Consider the following 19,889-nt stretch of genomic DNA (forward strand, 5'->3'; position numbering starts at 1 on the left):
CCTCGTGAGGCTGTGGCCATTCCTGGTACCGTTCACTTGGTCTCTGCCAAGAGACCACGGGATGAACACCGTTCCAGCTCTCTGACTGGCCAAGGAAGCCCAGCGCTTGCTTTGGCCCTGCAGCAGCGTCCTCCCTTTCACCACAGCTGCCAGGTAATCGAGAGCCAGGTTTCATGCCCAAACATTGCTGCCTGTGCCACACCTCTCAGACATGTGGGGAGCATTGCCACTGACTCTCCCCGGCTCGGCCTCTCTCTGCTTCTCATCTCAGCTCTGCTGGAATGACAGTGTCTGTGTACATACATGTATATATATTATGTGCATGCGTGAGTGCTAAGTCACTTCAGTCATGTCCAAATTTTTGAGACCCCCGTGGACTGTAGCCTTCCGGGCTCCTCTGAAGGATTCTCCAGGCAAGAATACTGGAGTGGGTCCCCATGCCCTCCTCCAGGGGATATTCCCCACCCAGGGATCGAATCTGAATATCTTAACATTGCCTGCTTTGGCAGGAGGGTTCTTTACCACTGGCCACCCCCTGGGAAGCCCATGTATATTACATACATTTATATAAATATATATATGCATGTATCACTAGTTGTCTTAAAGTGTATTGGGTTTAACTTGAAAATTCCCTCAAACACTTTCAGAATGAGGTGTGGGTACAAATGCTAAACGAATAGGTAAAAACTACACATCCACGAAGTCCGTGACGTGTGTGTTCTTCTCCGTGAGTTCTTGGGTGTGGGTTCAGTGTCAGCCGTGTTCACAAGGTTGGTTGGTTTTCAAAGAGCAGAGTGGAGAAATGGAGAGACCAAGCTGCAGGCAGGGAGGGGCACCTGATGTGCATCTCTCCTGGGGAGTCCTTCATCTCCTCTCCCCTTCTGGACTGGGGGCTGTGTGAGGGAGGGGTTGCATGGGGTCTGATTCATCATTGTATCACCTGCAAGCCAGGCCCATCAAATTAAAGCATTCAACCAATTAAGCAAGTATTTATCAAATAACCCTGGGAGAGGTACTGTGCAAGGTGATACGAGGTTGTCAGCTGAAGGGAGGAAGAAGGAAGAGGAGGAAGGCAGTTGAAAGAAGAGGGAAGAAGGAAGGAAGGAGAAAAATGGGCTCCCATGACATATTTCAGGGCATTTAATGCCCAGACGTAAAATCCATCATTTCAGGCTTCCACTTCCAAAAGCAGCTGAGAGTCACGAGGAAATGATCTCATCACATCTGTCATTAACCTGAGAAGTTAACTGGATGGTAATAGTTTTGTAAATGACACCGCGTGTGTGGCAGGGGATGGTCCCCTGCCTGCAGAATCCCTGGCCAGGGCTGGTCGGCAGCCTTTTCAGGGTCTGGGGAGGGTCCGGACTGGAGGGAGTGTGAGGGCAATGGTGGGGTCTGCAGAAGCTGTGGGATGGGGAGGGAGATGTGGGGAAGGGTGTTGGGGCGGGCAGGGATAAGAATGTGGGAGGAGGCAGGTGGAGTGTGGACGAGATGCGGGTGAGGAGCTGGGGTGAAGAAGGTTGAGGACTGGGATGCTGGTGAGTGGGGATGATGGATGGAAGGGGCAGGCTGCCAGCACACAGGGAAAGGGCAGGGCCCAGTAGGCAAAGTGGCAGTACTAGAAATCAGCACGGTAGTGATGCTAGAAGTGATCAACCTATTCTATCTAATCGTCGCAACAACACCGTGGGGTAGTTGCTGTTATCATCATCCCCATTTTACAAATGGAGACACTGAGGCACAGAAAGGTAAACCACTTGCCCAAGCTCACCCAGTTATTAAGTGGCAGAGCCATGGTTCAAATCCCAAGAGTTCCCATGCACAGCCCACACCCTCACCCACCAGGTCAGGCTGACACTCAGCCAGAAGGGGACACTGGGGCCCAAGAGTCAAAGCCACTTCCCTGAAGCCCAGCCCAGCCCCTCAGGGTCAGGATGTGAACCCAGGGCTCCCCGACCCTCAGGCGCTGCAGGACGGGACTCCCAAGACCTTGGCCTGGGTTTGCCCACAGAGATCCAGAAGGGCCCAGCAATCACGGTAAAGAGGCCGGTGGCCAGCACTTGCCCAGCCAGGCCGCTGGTGGTCAGGACTCACCATGAAGTAATAGAGCTGCGAGGACCTGGCCATGAACTCAGGCCGACACACGGCCACACAGATCTCCACGAAGCCGGCGTGCTGGCTGGGCTTGGCCTCCCCCATCTCACACACGATCCTGCAGGGGGAGAAGATGGCCCCATGGATCACAAGGAGGTCACAGGCCTCCCTACCGTGATCCATGGGCCCCATGCCTACCTGGGCCTCCTTCTCTGCAGTGCCATCTCAAGGATGGGCAGGGGAGGAGGAGGCGAAAGACACTGATTCCTGTGGCAAGGGTGCCTCCCTGGTTCTCAGGAAATGAGGTGTGATCTACAGGGGTCTCCTTGGGGGCCCTTGGAAAAACGAGGTGCCCTGGAGAGGACCCCAGACACTCAGTCCCCAATTCATGAATTGTCCACTCAGTTCTAAATTAGAGTGCAGGGAAAGTTTCAGCCAAACAGCTTAGGCAATACAGATGGCAGAGCCTAGAGAGATAAAGTGACTTACCCAAGGGCACCCAGCCATCAGTAGGGACCTCAGAGCAGACCCAAGGTTTTCAAGTCCTCGCCTCGGAGCTCTTTGCTCCCAAGGCATGGACTGCCCCCAGCAGTGGTTTCTGCACCCATTTTATCTGGCAGGGGAAGGGGTAAGGGAGAGTCTGAACATCTCCCTCTTTAAAAAATTGTCATTGTTTCACTCCCAGAATGGTTCATACCCTTGAAAACAGTACAAAAGTAAAAAGCAAACATGCCTTTCTTCACTAATCTGTCTCAAAATCCTGGTGTATAAATCTGTGCAGAACTTTCTCTAGATCTATGCAAATATATAATACACTAATCTCCATTTTATAAATGAAGAACTGAGACATAGGAAAATATATGCTTTTCTGTCCCAATTACATAATTAATACATGGTAGGTTGAAAAATAAAAGGAAAAAAATCACCTGCCGTATATATATATGCACCCCTATTGCATCCCCTGAAATATCTGCTGTGAACATCTTGGTGTTTATGTTTCCAGTCTTGCTTTTCTTTTACCAAATTAATTATAAACTCTGTTTTCTGCTTGGTAACCTGTGTTCTCACTTAGTAAAACTTGTGTATATGCCTGGCCATGATTCTCCTACAGCATCAAATTCAATGCTGTGTAGTTTACTCTTCTAGGTATATACAATAATTTATTAAATTAATTCCCTATTTTTAGACATACAAATTGCTTCTACAACTTCACTGTTATAAATTAGGCCAAAATACACATTCTTGCAAATATCTGTGCGTCCTGTTTATTTGGGGAAAGTTCTAGAAGTATTATGGCCAGGCTAAAGACATTTGACCTACATTTCCAAATTGCCTTCCAGGAAGGTCGTCCCAATTTACCCTCCTGACATGAATGCATGAATGTGCTATTTCTCATGCCTCTCACTTGAACTGGGTATTAACTTTTAAAAATTGTCCCCACTGTTTTAATTTGCATTCCACTGGTTACTACTGCTATTAAACATTTTTTATATGACTTTGGTCCTTTGTCTTGTGAATCGCACAGGCACACTCTTTGCTAATTTTGTGATAACTGCCTTTCATCTATAGCACCTCTTCATATGTTAAGAAAAAGCATACTGTAACAGGGTAGAACCGTATTCTCGGTTCATCATTCATATTTCTACTTTGCACACAGTGGTTTTGGTGCACAAGTTTTAAGTATTATGTACTCAAATCTCCTAATATTTTCCTTTATAGTTTTTCTTTTGCAGTCATACCTGGAACGCCTTCCCTTTCTTGAAATCAAATAAATTCTCACCTGCATTTTGTTCTAATCCTTCTATAGTTTTATATTTTACCCTTAACTTCTTAATCCATCTAGAATTTATTTTGGTGTATAATGTGAAATAAAAATCCGATATCATACTTTTTCCAGGTGTTGAAAATGAACCACTAATTGAATGAGTTTTGCTTCCCTTTGTCATTTTTGTTGTTTAGTCACTAAGTCACGTACGACTCTTTTGTGACCCCGTGGACTGCAGGCTGCCAGGCTCCTCCGTTCATGGGATTTCCCAGGCAAGAAGATTTAGCCAACACAGCGTAAATGCATTCACCTACCTAAGTGAGACCTTGCAAAGAGTTAAGAACTTATGCACACAGTGACAAGTGGCAAGGTTTCACTCTGGGAGGGGCAATATAGAGGGTATAGAATATAGATTCTACTGTGCTGGTGAACATTTATTTCATGTCTGTGTTTGCTGGGCTGGAAAATTGTCTTTACTTATTTACAAGGCAATACATGATTCATAAACCTCCCTTCCCAGGTAGGTTAGAGGTCAAGGCCATGGTCAAGATCATGTGTCTAATGGGCCTCTCTGTGGACCAGCAGATTTTGCTGGAGGAAAACAATCCAAGTCCCCACAGGCATGAAAGTGTGTGTGGAGGTCCATTCTCAGCCTCCATAGATGGTCATATAGGACTAGCTTTTTTTATAACCGAGAGTGGACAAGACTGGGGAGTTAGAGACATCAGAGGGAGTCAAGGGGAGGAACTGAAGTCTTACTACTATAGATTTTGATTTTGATCCATCTTGTTCCTACTCATCTCCACACCCCCAAAGAGCTAATGATCATTTTCCCCTTCTCTCTGTGCAGTCTCCCCTTCCCCTTTCTGGACTTCCCCCAGTGTGGCAGCTGGCTAGTTCAGGAGCTGGGGCGTTGTAGGAGTCCCTACCACACACACTCTGGAAGGTGAGGGACATTCTCCTTTTCTGTCCATAAGCTCTAAGAGCCTCTGCTGTTGACCAGGGAAGATGTCAGCGTCAGTCATCTCATCCCTGCCCTCCCCATGTCTCTGAAGGCCTTCACTTACTGTTCGGCAGGGATGTAGCCATCCACCAAAGGGCTACACTCCACGCCCGCCACCTTGACGTGGGAGGCGATGTCCCGGAATTCCAGGCCCAGGTTCTCCCCTCGGATGGTGACCTTGGTGCCCCCTTCCCGGGGGCCTGTCACTGGGATTATCTGGAAGGAGGAAGCACAATAATCTGATACCAAGACAAAGCATCACCCCCCTTGCTGATGACACAGGAAGAGGCTCTTCCCCTTCTTCACCCCATTCCCTCCACCCAATTCCTTGAGTTGAGTTCAGGTCCACAAGGGCACCCAGGTCTGGGACTGTGAATGGGCAGGAGCTTCTGGAAGAGTAGTCTGGGTTTATGGTTTTAGGAGCAGGGTTCAAAGCCCCTGTTCCTCTTCCTGTTTCACAGAAGAAGAGATAGAATGTGATCTGCAATGTTACTGGGTAATTCATAGAAAATTGGAATTAGAGCCTACCAGCATTTATTTGGTGGCACTAGTAGATGGGGAAACAGTGGAAACAGTGTCAGACTTTATTTTTGGGGGCTTCAAAATCACTGCAGAAGGTGACTTCAGCCATGAAATTAAAAATTAAAAGACGCTTACTCCTTGGAAGGAAAATTATGACTAACCTAGATAGCATATTCAAAAGCAGAGACATTACTTTGCCAACAAAGATCCATCTAGTCAAGGCTCTGGTTTTTCCAGTGGTCATGTATGGATGTGAGAGCCGAACTGTGAAGAAAGCTGAGCACCAAAGAATTGATGGCTTTTGAACTGTGGTGTTGGAGAAGACTCGAGTGTTCCTTGGACTGCAAGGAGATCCAACCAGTCCATTCTGAAGGAGATCAGTCCTGGGTGTTCACTGATGCTGAAGCTGAAACTCCAATACTTTGGCCACCTCATGCAAAGAGTTGACTCATTGGAAAAGACCCTGATGCTGGGAGGGATTGGGGGCAGGAGGAGAAAGGGATGACAGAGGATGAGGTGGCTGGAAGGCATCACCAACTTGATGGACATGAGTTTGAGTAAACTCCAGGAGTTGGTGATGGACAGGGAGGCCTGGCGTGCTGCAGTTCATGGGGTCGCAAAGAGTCGGACACGACTGAGAGACTGAACTGAACTGAACTGAACTGAGTGGTGAAGAACCCGCCTGCCAATGAGGAGACATAAGAGATGCAGGTTTGATCTTTGGGTCGGGAAGATACCCTGGAGGAAGGCATGGCAACCCACTCCAGTATTCTTGCCTGGAGAATCCCATGGACAGAGGAGCCTGGCGGGCTGTGGTCTATAGGGTCGCAAAGAATCGGACACGACTGAAGCCACGTAGCAGCAGCTGCACTACTGCTTGTGTTAGCTCCATTCTCAATGAAAATGAACAAGCCTCCTGTCAACCCACAGCCCTCCACACAATGGCATCCACCCACCTCTCCAGATCCTTGTCAACAGTCACTTCCCCATCACCAGAGGCTCTTTCTGTCTTTCTCCACCGAAATTTTAGGACACCTCTGAATGCTCTTTTCATCATAGCGTTTGTGTCCGATTCTTCACACTGCCATCCCCCTGCCCCCTCCTTTTCAGATCCTGAGTCTCTGAGAGCACAGACAGTGGTGCCTCCCTTCTCATGGACTTTCTAGTGATAGCACCGTAGGCATTTCTTGAGTTGTAATTGTATTGAACACCCCAGCTATCCAAGCATCTTCTTGGAATTAGAAAAGTGTTTGTCACAGCTCCTCTGTCATTATCTGGTTTGGTTTCTAAGGAGATGGGTTTAATTTAGACTTTATTCTCATAAACTTGGCCAAAATGACTGGCTTTCCCTCCTAAGACGTCACCACTGGTGCTAAAAACCCATGATTGGAATGTTAGAATTCAACAACCAAGGGCCTGCTTTGTGGTGGGGACTCCACACACTTCACATGATTTAATTATGAGCCCACACCACAGTGACCTGAATGGCAGAAGACACTCCATGCCAGCCTCTCCTGGCATCTGACAACCAGAGAAGGGCCCAATTCTTGTTCTTGGTGCCGCTGAACACCAGCGCCTGGCTCTTTGTCAATGTCAACAGGATCACAATTGGAGGAGTCCAGATAGGGTACTTCTTAATATTACCAACTCTTTCTATCCTTCCAGGGTTACAAGTAGGGATTTCATCCTGGCAGGAGGATGAGAGATGGGGAAGGAATAATAGCTTTGCTGGGCTTTCTAGGCTGTTCACCTACAAAGGTCAAGACACTTCTGCTTCTCACACGCATAGGTGTGCAATCTGTAAGTGAGCGTACATTTGGCAAGGGTTTGCACACACACATTCCCACTGCAGTGAAAAAAACAGATTCTTTGGAGACAGGCTTGTTTCTGTGTGAGGAAGGTGGCCAGAGAGAGGGGGGTGGGTTGGGGCATCTGTCCTCCCCAGATGCCTGCCCAGCCAGTCCCCAAGGCGCCACTGGCACCTGGCAGCAGCAGCAACATGATATTCCAGCTCCAGCCTGTGGTCCCGAAAAGGGAGTTTTATCTCTGGCTCAATCCTCAGGTGCCCCGGATCCCTGGAGGGCCGATACTAGTATGCAGCCAGTAAATAGCCTTTGTCGCAGGGAGATTTGTTTCATTTGCTGTCTCCTCCCTGTGATTTTCTTGGTCTCAGGCCAAGAAGAAAGCAAGTCCCATCGTTTTCGCCAGACACACCATTAGCAGTTCTGCGAGGCAGCCCCAGGGGATGGTTTCTTGCTATGGGCTCTGAGGGTAGAGGGTGGCTAGAAAGGAGGGGCCCTCATATAGAGGTGGGACCAGAGGCATCCACCTGCCTGCCTTTTCCAAATAATTCTGTGCGTAAAATGCATAAGTATTGTTCCGTGGTTTGAGAACTATTGTTGAGATTCTGACTCATGCAGGAGACTGAAGTCAGGACTGAATGAAGCTCTCTTGACATCTGGAAAGCCAGGGATGTGGAGAGTGAAGGGGGGAACATGGTCGGGGGGCACTAACGTGGGGGAAGGCCCACACCCGGGGGCCACGCCCAGGAGGCTGCTTTGCTGGAGGAGCTGCTCACTCAGGAGTCAAGCCCTTCCTGTTTTACACATCCCTACTGTGCCTGCATCGCTTGTGAGGGGAGCAGCCGGGGAATGAGTGGGTGACCTTCTGCCTTTGTAGGGTGGAAGACAGCAATCAAGAGGCCTGCTTTTCAGGACTCCTTTGATTTATTCTTCGGTCAGAATAGATCTCAGTGTCGATCTTTTATGTAGGAGAGGGTGATAATAACCCCCAGTTCATGGGTTGCATTGTGTCCCCCTAAATCTGTATGTCAAACAAAGTTCCTAAATCCCAGCATCTCAGAATTGTGACCTTTGGAGAAAGGGTCTGTATGGAGGTAGTCAAGTCAAAAGGAGGCAATTCCGGTGGGTTCTAATCCAACGTGACTGGTGTCCTCATAAAAAGAGATTTGCACAGAGACACACATAGAAGAAAGACGACGTGAAGAGACACAGGGAGAAGACAGCCATCTGCAAGCCAAGGAGTTGTTGCTGTTGTTGTTTAGTGGATGAGCCCCGTCCGAGTCTTGGCAACCCCACGGACCTTCCTGACCCAGGGACTGGACTGTGTCTCCTGCATCGGCAGGTGGGTAGAGGAGCCTGGAACAGACCCTGCCCTTCACAGCCCGTAGAATGAACCAATCCTGCAACACCTTGATGTCAAAGTCCAGCCTCCGGAACTGAGAGACCATGTGTTTCTATTGTTTAAGGAGCTTGGTCGTGGCAGCCCTAGGAAACCACACAGCAGGGTTGCTGTGAGCCCAGATGTGGTGAAGGACAGGCAGCTATTTCACAGACTCGAAGCACCACACAAACGTTCAGCCTGCAACTGTGGACTTCCCTGGTGGCTCAGTGGTAAAGAATCCATCTGCTGCTGCAGGCTACTTGGGTTCGATCCCTGGGTTGGAAAGATCCCCTGGAGGAGGAAATGGCCACCCACTCCAGTATTATTGCCTGGGAAATCCCCTGGACAGAGGAGCCTGGTGGGCTACAGTCCCTGGGGTCACAAAGAGTCAGACATGACTTGGCGACTAACCAAGCAGCAACAATTGCTAGGGTAGCAGATGCAGGCGTGTGTGACCCTACCCAGCGCTGGATGCCCAGCGTCCACTCACTCTGGAGGGGCAGACTGAGCTTCCTTCTCCTCTTCTTCCCTCTGTCCCTGCCGTGACGTTATCCTTATCAGCACCAAGCACCGAGGCACCTACTATGTGCTTAACCCTGGGCGTCAGGAGTCGACGTATCAGACAACGTACTGTTACAGAGACAGGCACGTCTCTTCCTTATTTTACAAGAATAGAGTAAGGGATTCCATCAAGGTAGGGGGTACCTTAAGGAGTTGTCCTGAAGGAGTGTGGCTGTCAAGACACCAGGGAAGTGAAGGGCTTAGATACACACTTTAACAATGATTTTAACAATGCTGATGATGAACAAGGAGGAAGAAGGTGATGAGATCCCTATGAGCTGGGCATCAGCCAAGCATTTGTACGAATTTACTCATATAATCCCTGTCCCTGTGCTGGGAAGTGGGCGCTTAATCCCATGGCACAGGTGAGCAAGTTGAGGCCTGGAGATACGATGAATTAGCGCCATGGGACCCAACAGTTAGTTGGGATTAGCTGATGGCACAGGGATCTCTGTGACCCCAGTATCTGCATCTCTAGCTCTGCCCTGCCCATCACTGCTCCTGGCCGCACTGCCGGTGTCCCGTCCATCCTCCTCACCATGCTCCCAGTCTGTTTCTGTCACCTTACAGCTTAGGTCTCGCTCTGTGCTCACCCTGAAGCCTGTGTTCACTCCGCTCTGACCTCCGCCTCTCCAGGGCTGGCCATGCCCTGGCACCCACGCAGCCTGGGCCCACGGGCTGACTGCTCAATGAGCTGCTGCCGATGAAGCCTCACGGCCTCATCACCGAGACTCCTGGAGACCAGGAAGGGGAGCTGAGGACTGCGAGTCCTTCCTGGCATACGGAGACGCCACAGGACAGCTGAGTTGCGCCCTCTCAGCTCTCGACTTCCTCTGATGTGGGAAGGGGCTCTGAGCCAAGCCTAGAGCTGCTGCAGATTTGCAGGAAAAAGAGGCTGCCCACAGTTAGCTGGGCACCTGGTGGTCACTGGGGTGCCGGCCACCATGCCAGGCACGGCTTTCAGGGCCCAGCCGGGGGGCAGGACAGGGCCCAGAGGAGCACAGCTCACCTCTGTGATGCGGGGGTTCGTGCACTTGCTGTTGGTGCCCGACAGCTCCAGCCACTGGCTCTCGTGGACGGGGCAGTGCTGCCGGAGGGTGCACTGCCCTTGGCTCTGGCACCAGCCGCATTCGAAGTCTGGGTCTGCCTTGAGGCACAGCCCGCAGCTCTCACGCATGGCCCCGCACTTATAGAGGTGAACTGCAGGCAGAGGGCAAGAGGGGCTTGGAGGTGGGGGCAGAGCAGGGGGGAGCCAGGAATGTGGACCGGGAACGCAGTCCTGGCCTCTGTATGGGACGTGGGCAGCCTTGTCCCCTCTGCCTTTTGGATGTAAAAAAGGCTTGGGCAGAAGAACATGGCTGGGAGGTGAAGTCTACCCCATAAGCAGGGGCCCAGTTAGCTAGCTGCTCCCTGCCAACCCTGCTCCCTCCACTGCACGCCCAGGAGCTGCCCACCCACTGGAGCAGTCACAGGGTAGTGGGGGTGCTGGGGAGGCGTGGAGGGTGGGCACGGAATGGCACCGCCCTGAATGGGAGCTGCTCCTCCCTGCCCGCCTCCTCGGCCCGCCTTCCGCACCTTTATTCTGAGCCGGGTTGTCAATGTTGAAGTGCCCATTCCACACAACTGTCAGCTCCACCGGCAGGTTGTTGATCTCCATCCCTTCGTAGGAATACTGCGGCCAGGATGGGAAGAAAGGAGAAAGCTGGTCACAGAGATTTCTATGGGGTGAGGCGTGCCCACAAGAGTGCATGGGGCTCAGGACAGACCAAGACTGTGAGCGCATGTGTGTGTGCACGTGCAAGCACTCTCGAGCACACACACATACACGCACGTGCAAGCAAGGTGGGGATGCCTGTTTCGGGATCAGAGCAGAGGGTCAAGAAGCTAAGCCGGGGAGGAGCCGGGCCTGGGTGGGACACACATTTGGAATGTGGGTTCACGGAGCAGACTACAGGAAGTCTTGGCCACCTTCTCTGGACGCCTGTTCCTGCCAGCTGAGCCTTCCCCTGGATGTTTAGGTGAGAGAGGAGAGATTGCTTCTCACTGGGTGCCCAGGTGGGGAGTTCTGACCTTTAGGTCTTGGTAGGCCCTCGATGTGATTTGGGAACTTTCATTTCTAGGACATGTTCAGGGTAGGTGGGTGCTTTACCAGGGAACTGGCCAAGCCTGGTCAATTCGCAGGCAGGGAGAGAAGGGGAGAAATGGGGAAGAAATGAAGGGGCTGCTCTCTTTAGGGGTGAGTGGCAGGGGGTTAAACAGAGAAGAGGATGGATGAGAGCTCAGAGGTGAGGTGGGAAATGCTAAGGTCATCCTACAGCACAAACCTGGAAATCCGGGTCAAGACACCAGAAGCTCCAAGATCGGGCAGAGGGCCCCAGCCCCGCTGCTGTCTGTTGGATGGGGAGCTGTTCCAGGCCTCTGGGCCCTGTTTCCCCACCCAGCTCTCCTCTAATGTCCCTGCCTCTGCCCCAGACTGGGTCTATCCCAAGGGACTGTGGTGCTAAGGGGGGAGGCAGGGACGTGGAAGGTACAGCCCCCAGCATGCCAGCCCTCATCTGCCTTCTGCCAGCATCCCCTTCTCCATCCCTGGAGAAGGAGGGCAGGCCACAGGAACTTGCTGCCTGCTCAGGGTAGCGCTTCTAATCCTACCTGGTGATTTTCTCATTATTCCACTAGATTCTGCCCACCACAGGGGGTGGGATGGGAGATTGAAGCTAAAACAGGTTTTCTGCGGAGGAGGCACTGGGGGTAGGCAATTTGTTGGAAGAGTTCCGTCCAGGGGACTTGGTCTGAAGTTGTGTTTGCAGAGCCAGCAGTCTCTCTTAACGCGGTTTATGTTTGGAGGGCTGGGCCGTGGGGATTGTGGCAGGCAGCTGACGCTCTGTTTCCCTGAGGGGAGGACAGCGCAGAAACTCGGAATGCTCAGGCTGCAGAAGGTCTCGGGGGCCTCTGCTCTGCAGCCTATCCGTGGGGGCTTCTAAAGGAGATGTTATCTTAACCTGGGAAATTGTCCTATATCCCTGAGTGACAGAGCGCACTCCATGACGAGGATGCTGTGACCTTGTCGTCATACAGAATCACAAGCAGGGTGAGTGTCCAGCCTTCTTCAGGCTCTACCCTAGCACACCAGGGGTTTTCGCAAACTCTTTGCTGATGATGCCTGGGCCAGGGAGCCACATGCAGTGTCTCTCCCCTGGTGGCGGTGGTTTATACCACCATCCACACTCTTGCATAATCTCTCTCTTGACTGATGACTCCTGGGCCAGGGTCAGAGTTTGGGCTGAGCCGTAGAATAAAGCAAAGCTTCCTACTCCTGCAGGAATAATACTGGAGAATATTTTTGGTCATCCTGTAACTCAGCTGATGACTCATAAGACTTCTGCCTTGCAGGCCAGTAATCAACTCCCCAGAGGTAAAGTGTTTTGCATCTGGGTGGGTCCTTCCAAGTTGCCCTGAGTTTTGTTAAAAAAAAAAAAAAAAAGAAAGAAAAGGACTGCCTTATCAGAGTCATGGGGGCCTCAGGGCTGGGGAATGAGGTGTACTAAGTGCAGATTCCAGAGCCCTACCCAGACCTGCTAAATTGGAATCCTTGGAGACAGGAGCGCTTCCAGGGAAGCCCTCTAGCGAGCCTGGTGCTGCTAAAGTTGGAGAATCTAGAGAATCACTGCTCCTCGCTGTCTGCTAGCAGCAGGAAGACAGAGGCCTGCCAAGGGGGATGTGTGTAGGAGAGGAGTCGGGGGTCAGGGAGGCAGAGAACACTTTCCAGACACCCCCTTCCCATTTCCTCCTGTGGCCAAGCTCCTCTGCCTCATCCTTCCTATCCCCCTCCTCTGAGACCCCAGTGGGAGACAGATGGTGAGGACCAGTGTCAGGCCGCCCAGACCTCTAGGAAGGATGCTGGCAGTGCCTAAATCAGCATTGGAGCCAGGTTCCTGCCTCTCAGGTCTAGGTCTGGGTCTGGCCCAGGGGTGTGTTAGCCAATGACCAAGAACACCTTCAGGGCCCTCTGCAGAAGGACCTGAGATCCCCCAGAGAGCGAGGCAAGACCGACCGCCCATGTGTGCTCGGGAGTGTCTGCATGCACAAATCTCTTCACATGCGTGCGGACGTGAGGAGAGGCCTGTGCGCCTCTGTGCTTTCAGACGTGTGTGCGCCTGTGAGCATACATGGGCACACACGTGCACTGCTGTGAAGGGACACCGCAGTGACCGGCCGTGTGAATGCGGGCAGAGGACCTGAGTTTCAGGTTCTCCACGTGAAAAATAGGAATTACACACAGTGCGTACCTCACGGGACTGTCGGGAGGGCTCGAGACAACCGTCCGATGCTCTGGGCAGTACAGTGCCTGTCACAGAGAACGGGCACCCAAATATTACGGTGTATTTGAATCTGTGTGGGCACACTGAAGGGTGCTGTGTAAGAACATACCTGTGATCCCTGAGTTTATGTTCATGTGGAATAATAGCAGTGCCTATTGAGTGTTTATGTGCCAGACACTCAGTACATAAGGAGACATATGCAGATGAGAACACTCACGTGTTCAGACGTGTATGTATGTGTGTGTGTGTGTGTGTGTGTGTGTGTGCACACATTTTCTTTTTGAAGTAAATAGAAATTACAAGGCTTTAAGGATCAGAAGTTGTGGGCATTGCCTCCTCTTTCTCCTCCCCTTCCTGAGACCTCAATTCTGAAATATTAACAGAAATCATTAACCGCCGTGTTCCCCACCACCCTCTAGGTCTCCAGGGAAGTCACTTTGCTTCCTGGAGATGCCCTCCCTCCCCTTTGACCTATATCCTTCTGGAAGCAGCCTGCTGGGGAGCCTGGACCACTGGTTCCCATCCCCCAACACCCCCCACCTCCACTCCACTTAGCATTTATATAGCTCTGTGTAATCAGTGGGCAGTTAATCTGCACAAAGCCCAGAGCTGAAGGAAAAGTGTTTCAGGCTCCCAGGGGCCAGGAGGTTAAGTGTCTCAATCAAGGTCTGGCTCACCATGGCCCAGCTCACAGATGACGTTACTCACTCCCTGTGAACCTCAGTTTCCCGACCTTCTAAAAGCAAAGAGAGGACCTCTGTATAATTTGGACATTCTTCCTGCCAGCCATTCCCCTGTCTGAGATATTTTGGTGGAAAGTTCTATCAATTCTATCACCAACATAAGATGCCAGGGCTTCCCAGGTGGTGCTAGTGGTAAGAACCTGCCTGCCAATGCAGGAGTCACAGGAGACAGGGGTTCGATCCCTGGGTTGGGAAGATCCCCTGGAGGACGGCATGGCAACCCACTCCAGTATTCTTGCCTGGAGAATCCCATGGACAGAGGAGCCTAGAGGGCTACAGTCCAGGGTCACAAAGAGCCGGACATGACTGAAGCAATTCAGCACGCATGCAAACGCATATGTGTTGCATCCATCTCCAGGACCTCAGAGGCTCAGCAGACACACTCCCAGCTGTGTTCCAGTAAGGCAGGAAGCAGGAACATGTCTCCGCCCCCCATCAGTCTCCCCATCCTTGTTTTGCACGCAGTAACCTGGGGCACCACAAGAAGTTGTGAGGCTCCCCGTGGGCGGTTGGAAGCTGGGCCTTACGTCTGCAGTGCAGCCAGCCCTCCACCCCTCTGCGGCCCACTGACTATCGTGATGGCCGGTGACTGCAGGGCGGGACTGGGCGCTATTCTTAGCAGCACTTGACATTTCTGGAGCCATAGTCTAAAGGAGGCCTCAAACACCCACAGTTGCTCCCTCCTCCCCCTGTTGCCTGCGGGCTGCCCTGATTTTCCGCCTACAGGCCCCCGAGGGCTACAGTGATTGGCCCAGGCCTGTCCCCACATAGTCGGCTGGAAGTGAGCTGCCTGCCTACCAGCCCTGGGCTTACCCTGTGCAAAATGTTCCCATGTCTCTCTTTTCCATCTCTCCTCTTCTGCTCTCCTCTGAGACCTCTTGGTCACCCTCCTGTCTCTGCCATCAGAAACCAGGGGTGTGGGGGCAGGGGTTGGTTTCTCTGTTAGAACCTTCTGTCCTCCTGCCCCTATTCCAGAGAGCTCATTTAGGAAACAAAACAACAGTGGCTCGTCTTCCACCATCCTCTCTGAGGCAGAGCAGACCCTTCTATAAAGTGCTCAGTTGCTGGTTTTGGCCTAACCTTTGATGAGAGGTGTGTTACAAGACTGGGTTTAAGTTCTAAATTGGCTATGACTTGCTGTGTGATCTCAGGCAGGTCACCTGCCCTCTCTGGACTTTGGAGATCCCCTCCCCGCCTCGGTCACAGGATCAAGGAAATACTCAGGTCTCTTCCTGCCCTGATGATAACGTTGTTTTCTATTACAATGGTAAGGGAGGCTTGCCACTGACAATGACCCCAGTTTTTTTTTTTTTAAGGAAGTCACTTGACAGTAAGCACCACCTTGGCCCAGATGGCATTTCAACTGGGATCCCACTGATCCCCCTGAAAAGAGAGGCTCCTGATAAGCCTTCCTAAACTGCGTGATTCCAGCAGGTCCTGGACCCTCCTAGAACTCACTCCTTGTGGGGTACACCTCCTGTTGCCTCAGTTTCTAAGACTTTAAAATGGCAGAGAAACAAATGCTCCCATTACCTTCCTCACTAGGGTGTGGAAGTGAAAAAGGCAGGAGGAAAAATGCTATTTTGGGAGCAGGGCCTTGGAGGCACTGATACTGTCCATGGGTGGGGAGGCCTCCGGAAGATCCCCAAGTCCAGGGGCCCAGAGGTCAGCGCAGGCCCTCCCCCACTCCTGAGGGTCAGGAGCTTAAAAGTCACCTCCTCTCCTTGGCCGTCAGAGCCTTGGGCTCCAGGCCTCCAGCCCCAGTGTCACACTTCTACCACGGATCCGGTGTCTCCAAACTCCTGGAGACAGATTCGCAGATGCCTGAGCCCGCATACCCTGGAGGCTGGCTGATTGGGCGGGACTCCGTGGACCGGGACTTCCGGGGACCGGAAGCAGATTTGACCATCACGCCCTGGGGTATCAGGCTCTAGGATGAGAAATTCCCACATAAGCAGCTGAGTGACCTGTGATTTCTTAGCTCCCCAAAATTCAACATCAGACCAGCAGGTGCCCACGCTGGGGGTCAGCAGTGCCTTTCCTTATCCCACTGGTACCAGCCAGCACTAGGGACTCAGAGGGGGCACCACAGAGGAGGAGACCTGGCCCCGACCTGCCTGGCTATTACCTGGGGTAGCTTCCTGTATTCCACAGACTCAGCCTAGCACAGGGCCCTGAAGCCCAGGGACTCAGAGGCCACAGACTCTGTCCTCCATCCTGACGCCTCTGGGGCCCAGATCCCTGGGGCAGCTTCTCTGAGGACACAAGCCTATTTCCTCTAAAGCCTGAAATCCCTGCAAACCTATTTCTGGGTCAAATGTGGGACTCAGGCTTACTTTTCCCATGGGACGTCCTCATCTGGGGAGAACCATTTGAGCTGGACCCTGGGGGGCCTGCTCGACCCTGGGGGGCCTGCTCAGCCCTGGTCTGCTCGGCCTCAGGATTCATGAGAAAGCAGGAGGCATTTAGTATCCCTTGCAGGTTTATTCGGGGTGCTGCAGAAGTCTGCAACACAGCCTGGCCACTGGGGAGGAGGGAGACGTGGACATGAGAGAGGTGGGCACACATCTGGGGTTTCAGAGGTTGGGAGGTTGAGTGCCAGGAGTTGCTAAATGATAAGCAACCCTGGGCCAGCCTGTTCACCCCTCGGAGCTCCATTCACCCCAGCCTGCTTCCTGCAGGAAGAGCGGGGTACCTCGGGAAGTGCTTTGTCAGGGGCTCTCCTGGTCCCACATCACATCCTTAATTACAATCATCACCTGTAAGTACCCAGAAGCAATGGCATGAATGACAGCAGGCAGTGTGGTAGAGGAGGGGACCCCTGTGCCCAGGTCTAGCCCGGCTAATCACTAGCTGTGTGACCTTGAGCAAGGGTGGGCTGGCACTGGGGCCTCTGGGGACCAGAAGCAGATATGACCGTCAAGCCCTGATGGGTTACCCTGAAGTGGATGGAGCCTAAGGGTCAGCTTTAGGGCCCTGAACGAGCCTGCACAGACCATCCTAAGGCCTGCCTGTGTATCTCATTTGAATTGATGTATTTCATTCTTGAAGAAGGTCCCCCAAACTGTGTAACTCTCAGCCACACAAACCCAATCCGGCCCTTTCTTCTGGACCTCTAGTTTCTCTTCTGTACCATGAAGAAGAAAGTAGGTCTCATATAACTTGAAAATGTTACAAGCGTTTAAGCCTACTGTTTGTCTCTGAGCATCCGGGTTCATAGAAGTAGCCCAGAAAGAGCAGGTCAAAGGCTATCGGGGAAGCCGGCAGACAGGCAGGGGGTGCTCCATTAGGGCACACCGTGTGGTGACCAGGGACCAGGCAAAGGCTGTTGGCAGTAGGAGGCAGCTGAGCCATAGTTGATCCAGCACGGATTTATGTGCATTTCTAAATACTGGGCAGGGTTCATGTGGATCTCCGCGGCATAGCCCCGGCCAGCTCCCTCCTGTTCCAGCATCTTTGTGGATGCTGGCCTGGCTCAGAAGCCTCATGTGCTGGGAAATAGCCTCTGTGTGAGTGTAAAGGCTGATGGGGGTGGCCTTTGTGAGCTCAGATGAGACCCTCAGGTCAGCCCTGGTAGGAAGTCTGGGCCCAGAGTTTCCAGAGCTCCTCTCAGGAAGGAAGACGGAGCCCTGCAAACACATCTAAGCCCACGGATGGTGTTTAGCAGGCCCACGGCTGGCCCCCAGCCCCTCGGGTCACCACGACAGGGTCACACCTGCAGGCAAAGGCATGGTGAGCTTGGCTGGGCCGGCGGGGTTGGCGGAAGCGGTGGGAGGGGAGCTGAACAGCTCTGCTGGTGTTGAGGGCAGTCCTGCCCTGCTGAGCTGACAGGCCAGGAGAGAGAGGCGGGTGGGGTGGGCACAGGGGCCAGTGCGCCCGGGCACTCACGGAGGTGTTCTGGCACTGCACGCTGGAGCTGTTGAAGCGCAGGGCGGGCACCCTCTGCTCGCTGCCCTGGATGTTGAGGACGCACTCGTAGCCGCGCTGCCCCGACTGCGGCTGCGGGAGGTTCTTGGCCTTGAGGGTGATGGGCTTGATCACCTCCACGGGCACCAGGATCTTGTCCACGCGCAGCAGCTGGGGGCAGTCCTGTGGATAGACAGTGAGGCTCAGCTAGGGTACAGGAAGCCCAAGGGGCAGAAGCCCCTGACATCACCCAGATGGTCCACATCATCTCACCCTTCCCAGGGGCTCCCCACACGGCGCCCTCTGCACTGCTGGCCACCCCCAGCCCCCAGCAGACAGGCAAGGGGACTCAGCACCCCATGTCCCGAGTCCTTGAGGCACTCCCCATGGAGGTCAACCCCCCACCCCACCCTCGCCAGCCCCTGTGGTCCAGACTCCCAGTGGTCCCCTCTCAAGGGTCGGGGTTCTACCCTGGCAGACAGAACTCTGCTGGCTGGGGGTCCTGTCTCATTTTGGGCTGCCAACCCCTTTCCCTTGGTTTCAGGCTGCCAAGCACAGGGACAAAAGGACCCATGCCAGCAGCCCCATAGTGACTCCAAAGCCCGGGACTGAGGCTCTAAAACGTCAGTCTGGACCACGGCCCAGGTGAGTTTGAGAGGACCTTCCAGAGATGGGCTGAGTCTGGCATTTGGGGATGTTCTGGAATGAGCCCCAGAGGCCTTTGAAATCCAGAAGCTTCTGCCTGACCCCAGGGAAGTGCCCCTTGGCAGACACACACTGAGCTTCCTCTGATGGGGCAAGCTGCTGATTTGTGAGCACATTTGGCGATGGAGGAGGTGGATCACTGGGCCCCCTTTCACTGGGCAATCAGCTCTGTCCAGAGAGGGCTGGAGGCAGAAAGGGGTCAAGTAAGAAGTATGGCGCTCTGCCCAGCTAGGAGGTGGGCGCTAGCATGTGGCTGGATTCTCAGGATCTGGGTGGAAGAGAGCCTTGGCCTGGGCAAAAGTGAGGTCCCAGGTCAGGTGGGTTTTACCGTCCCTAGATTCCTCCCAGCGTGATACTCTTTGGAGCAGGCCCACCAGACAGATGGCTCTGGGCAGGTCAATGGTCAAAGCACGGCTCATACATCCTTCGTAAGGATACTGCCCCACGGGCTCACTGCAGACTCTCAGATCCCCAACCTCAGCCCTCTTCCCCAGTAAAGTAAGGCAAGAAAGAGGCCAAGGGAAGGTCTGAGACCCTGATGGGAGGGGTCCCAGGCAATCAGGCACCCAGGAGCTGTATCCCCTAGGTCTGAAAGACATGGGCCCCTCTGTCATTGACAACTGGAGGGGAAGAGCTCTAGAGCCACTGAGCTTCTGACAAGCCATGGAAGCCCGACCACATTGCACATCCGTCCCCACTTGAGACTCAACTTGCTTATCTGTCAAGTGGGTGGAATCCAAGGACCCATTTGGCTCTAACCAGTCCTGATTCCATGATTAGGGTGGTCTCACCTTCATCCTTTCCCATGACCCTTTTCCCATGACCCTCCATCCTTTCCCATCTTTTCCCATGACCCTCCCATGCCTTAGGGGAGCACCCCAGGACCCATTAAACAAAGCCCCTCCTTTCTTCCAGGGTATCCACGCCTTTAACCCGAAGAGAGGCCAGACCAGGAGCAGCAGACACAGCTATCCACGTCTGAGTTTGCATCCAAGAGAACTGGAAGCAGGGTCTCCAAGAAATACTTGATGCCCGCACTCACAGCAGCATCCTTCACAACAGCCAAAAGGTGGAAACAACGGAGGTGC

General features: G+C 52.9%; 1 protein-coding gene across 3 annotated transcripts in view; it reads right to left on the minus strand.

The window, feature by feature from the left end:
- Positions 1 to 19,889, minus strand: part of PLXNA4 (plexin A4) — a 499,413-nt gene that overhangs the window by 71,747 nt on the left and 407,777 nt on the right. For all 3 annotated transcript variants that reach the window (XM_012177152.5, XM_042248843.2, XM_042248844.2), the window contains 5 exons: positions 18,079 to 18,279; positions 10,704 to 10,800; positions 10,138 to 10,328; positions 4,927 to 5,078; positions 2,095 to 2,212 (listed from right to left, as the gene is read on the minus strand). In XM_012177152.5, the coding sequence (XP_012032542.3) occupies positions 2,095 to 2,212; positions 4,927 to 5,078; positions 10,138 to 10,328; positions 10,704 to 10,800; positions 18,079 to 18,279 (759 nt within the window). The remainder of the gene's footprint in view (positions 1 to 2,094; positions 2,213 to 4,926; positions 5,079 to 10,137; positions 10,329 to 10,703; positions 10,801 to 18,078; positions 18,280 to 19,889) is intronic.

Source organism: Ovis aries, chromosome 4 (genome assembly GCF_016772045.2).
Source record: "Ovis aries strain OAR_USU_Benz2616 breed Rambouillet chromosome 4, ARS-UI_Ramb_v3.0, whole genome shotgun sequence".
NCBI classification, from domain to species: domain Eukaryota; kingdom Metazoa; phylum Chordata; class Mammalia; order Artiodactyla; family Bovidae; genus Ovis; species Ovis aries.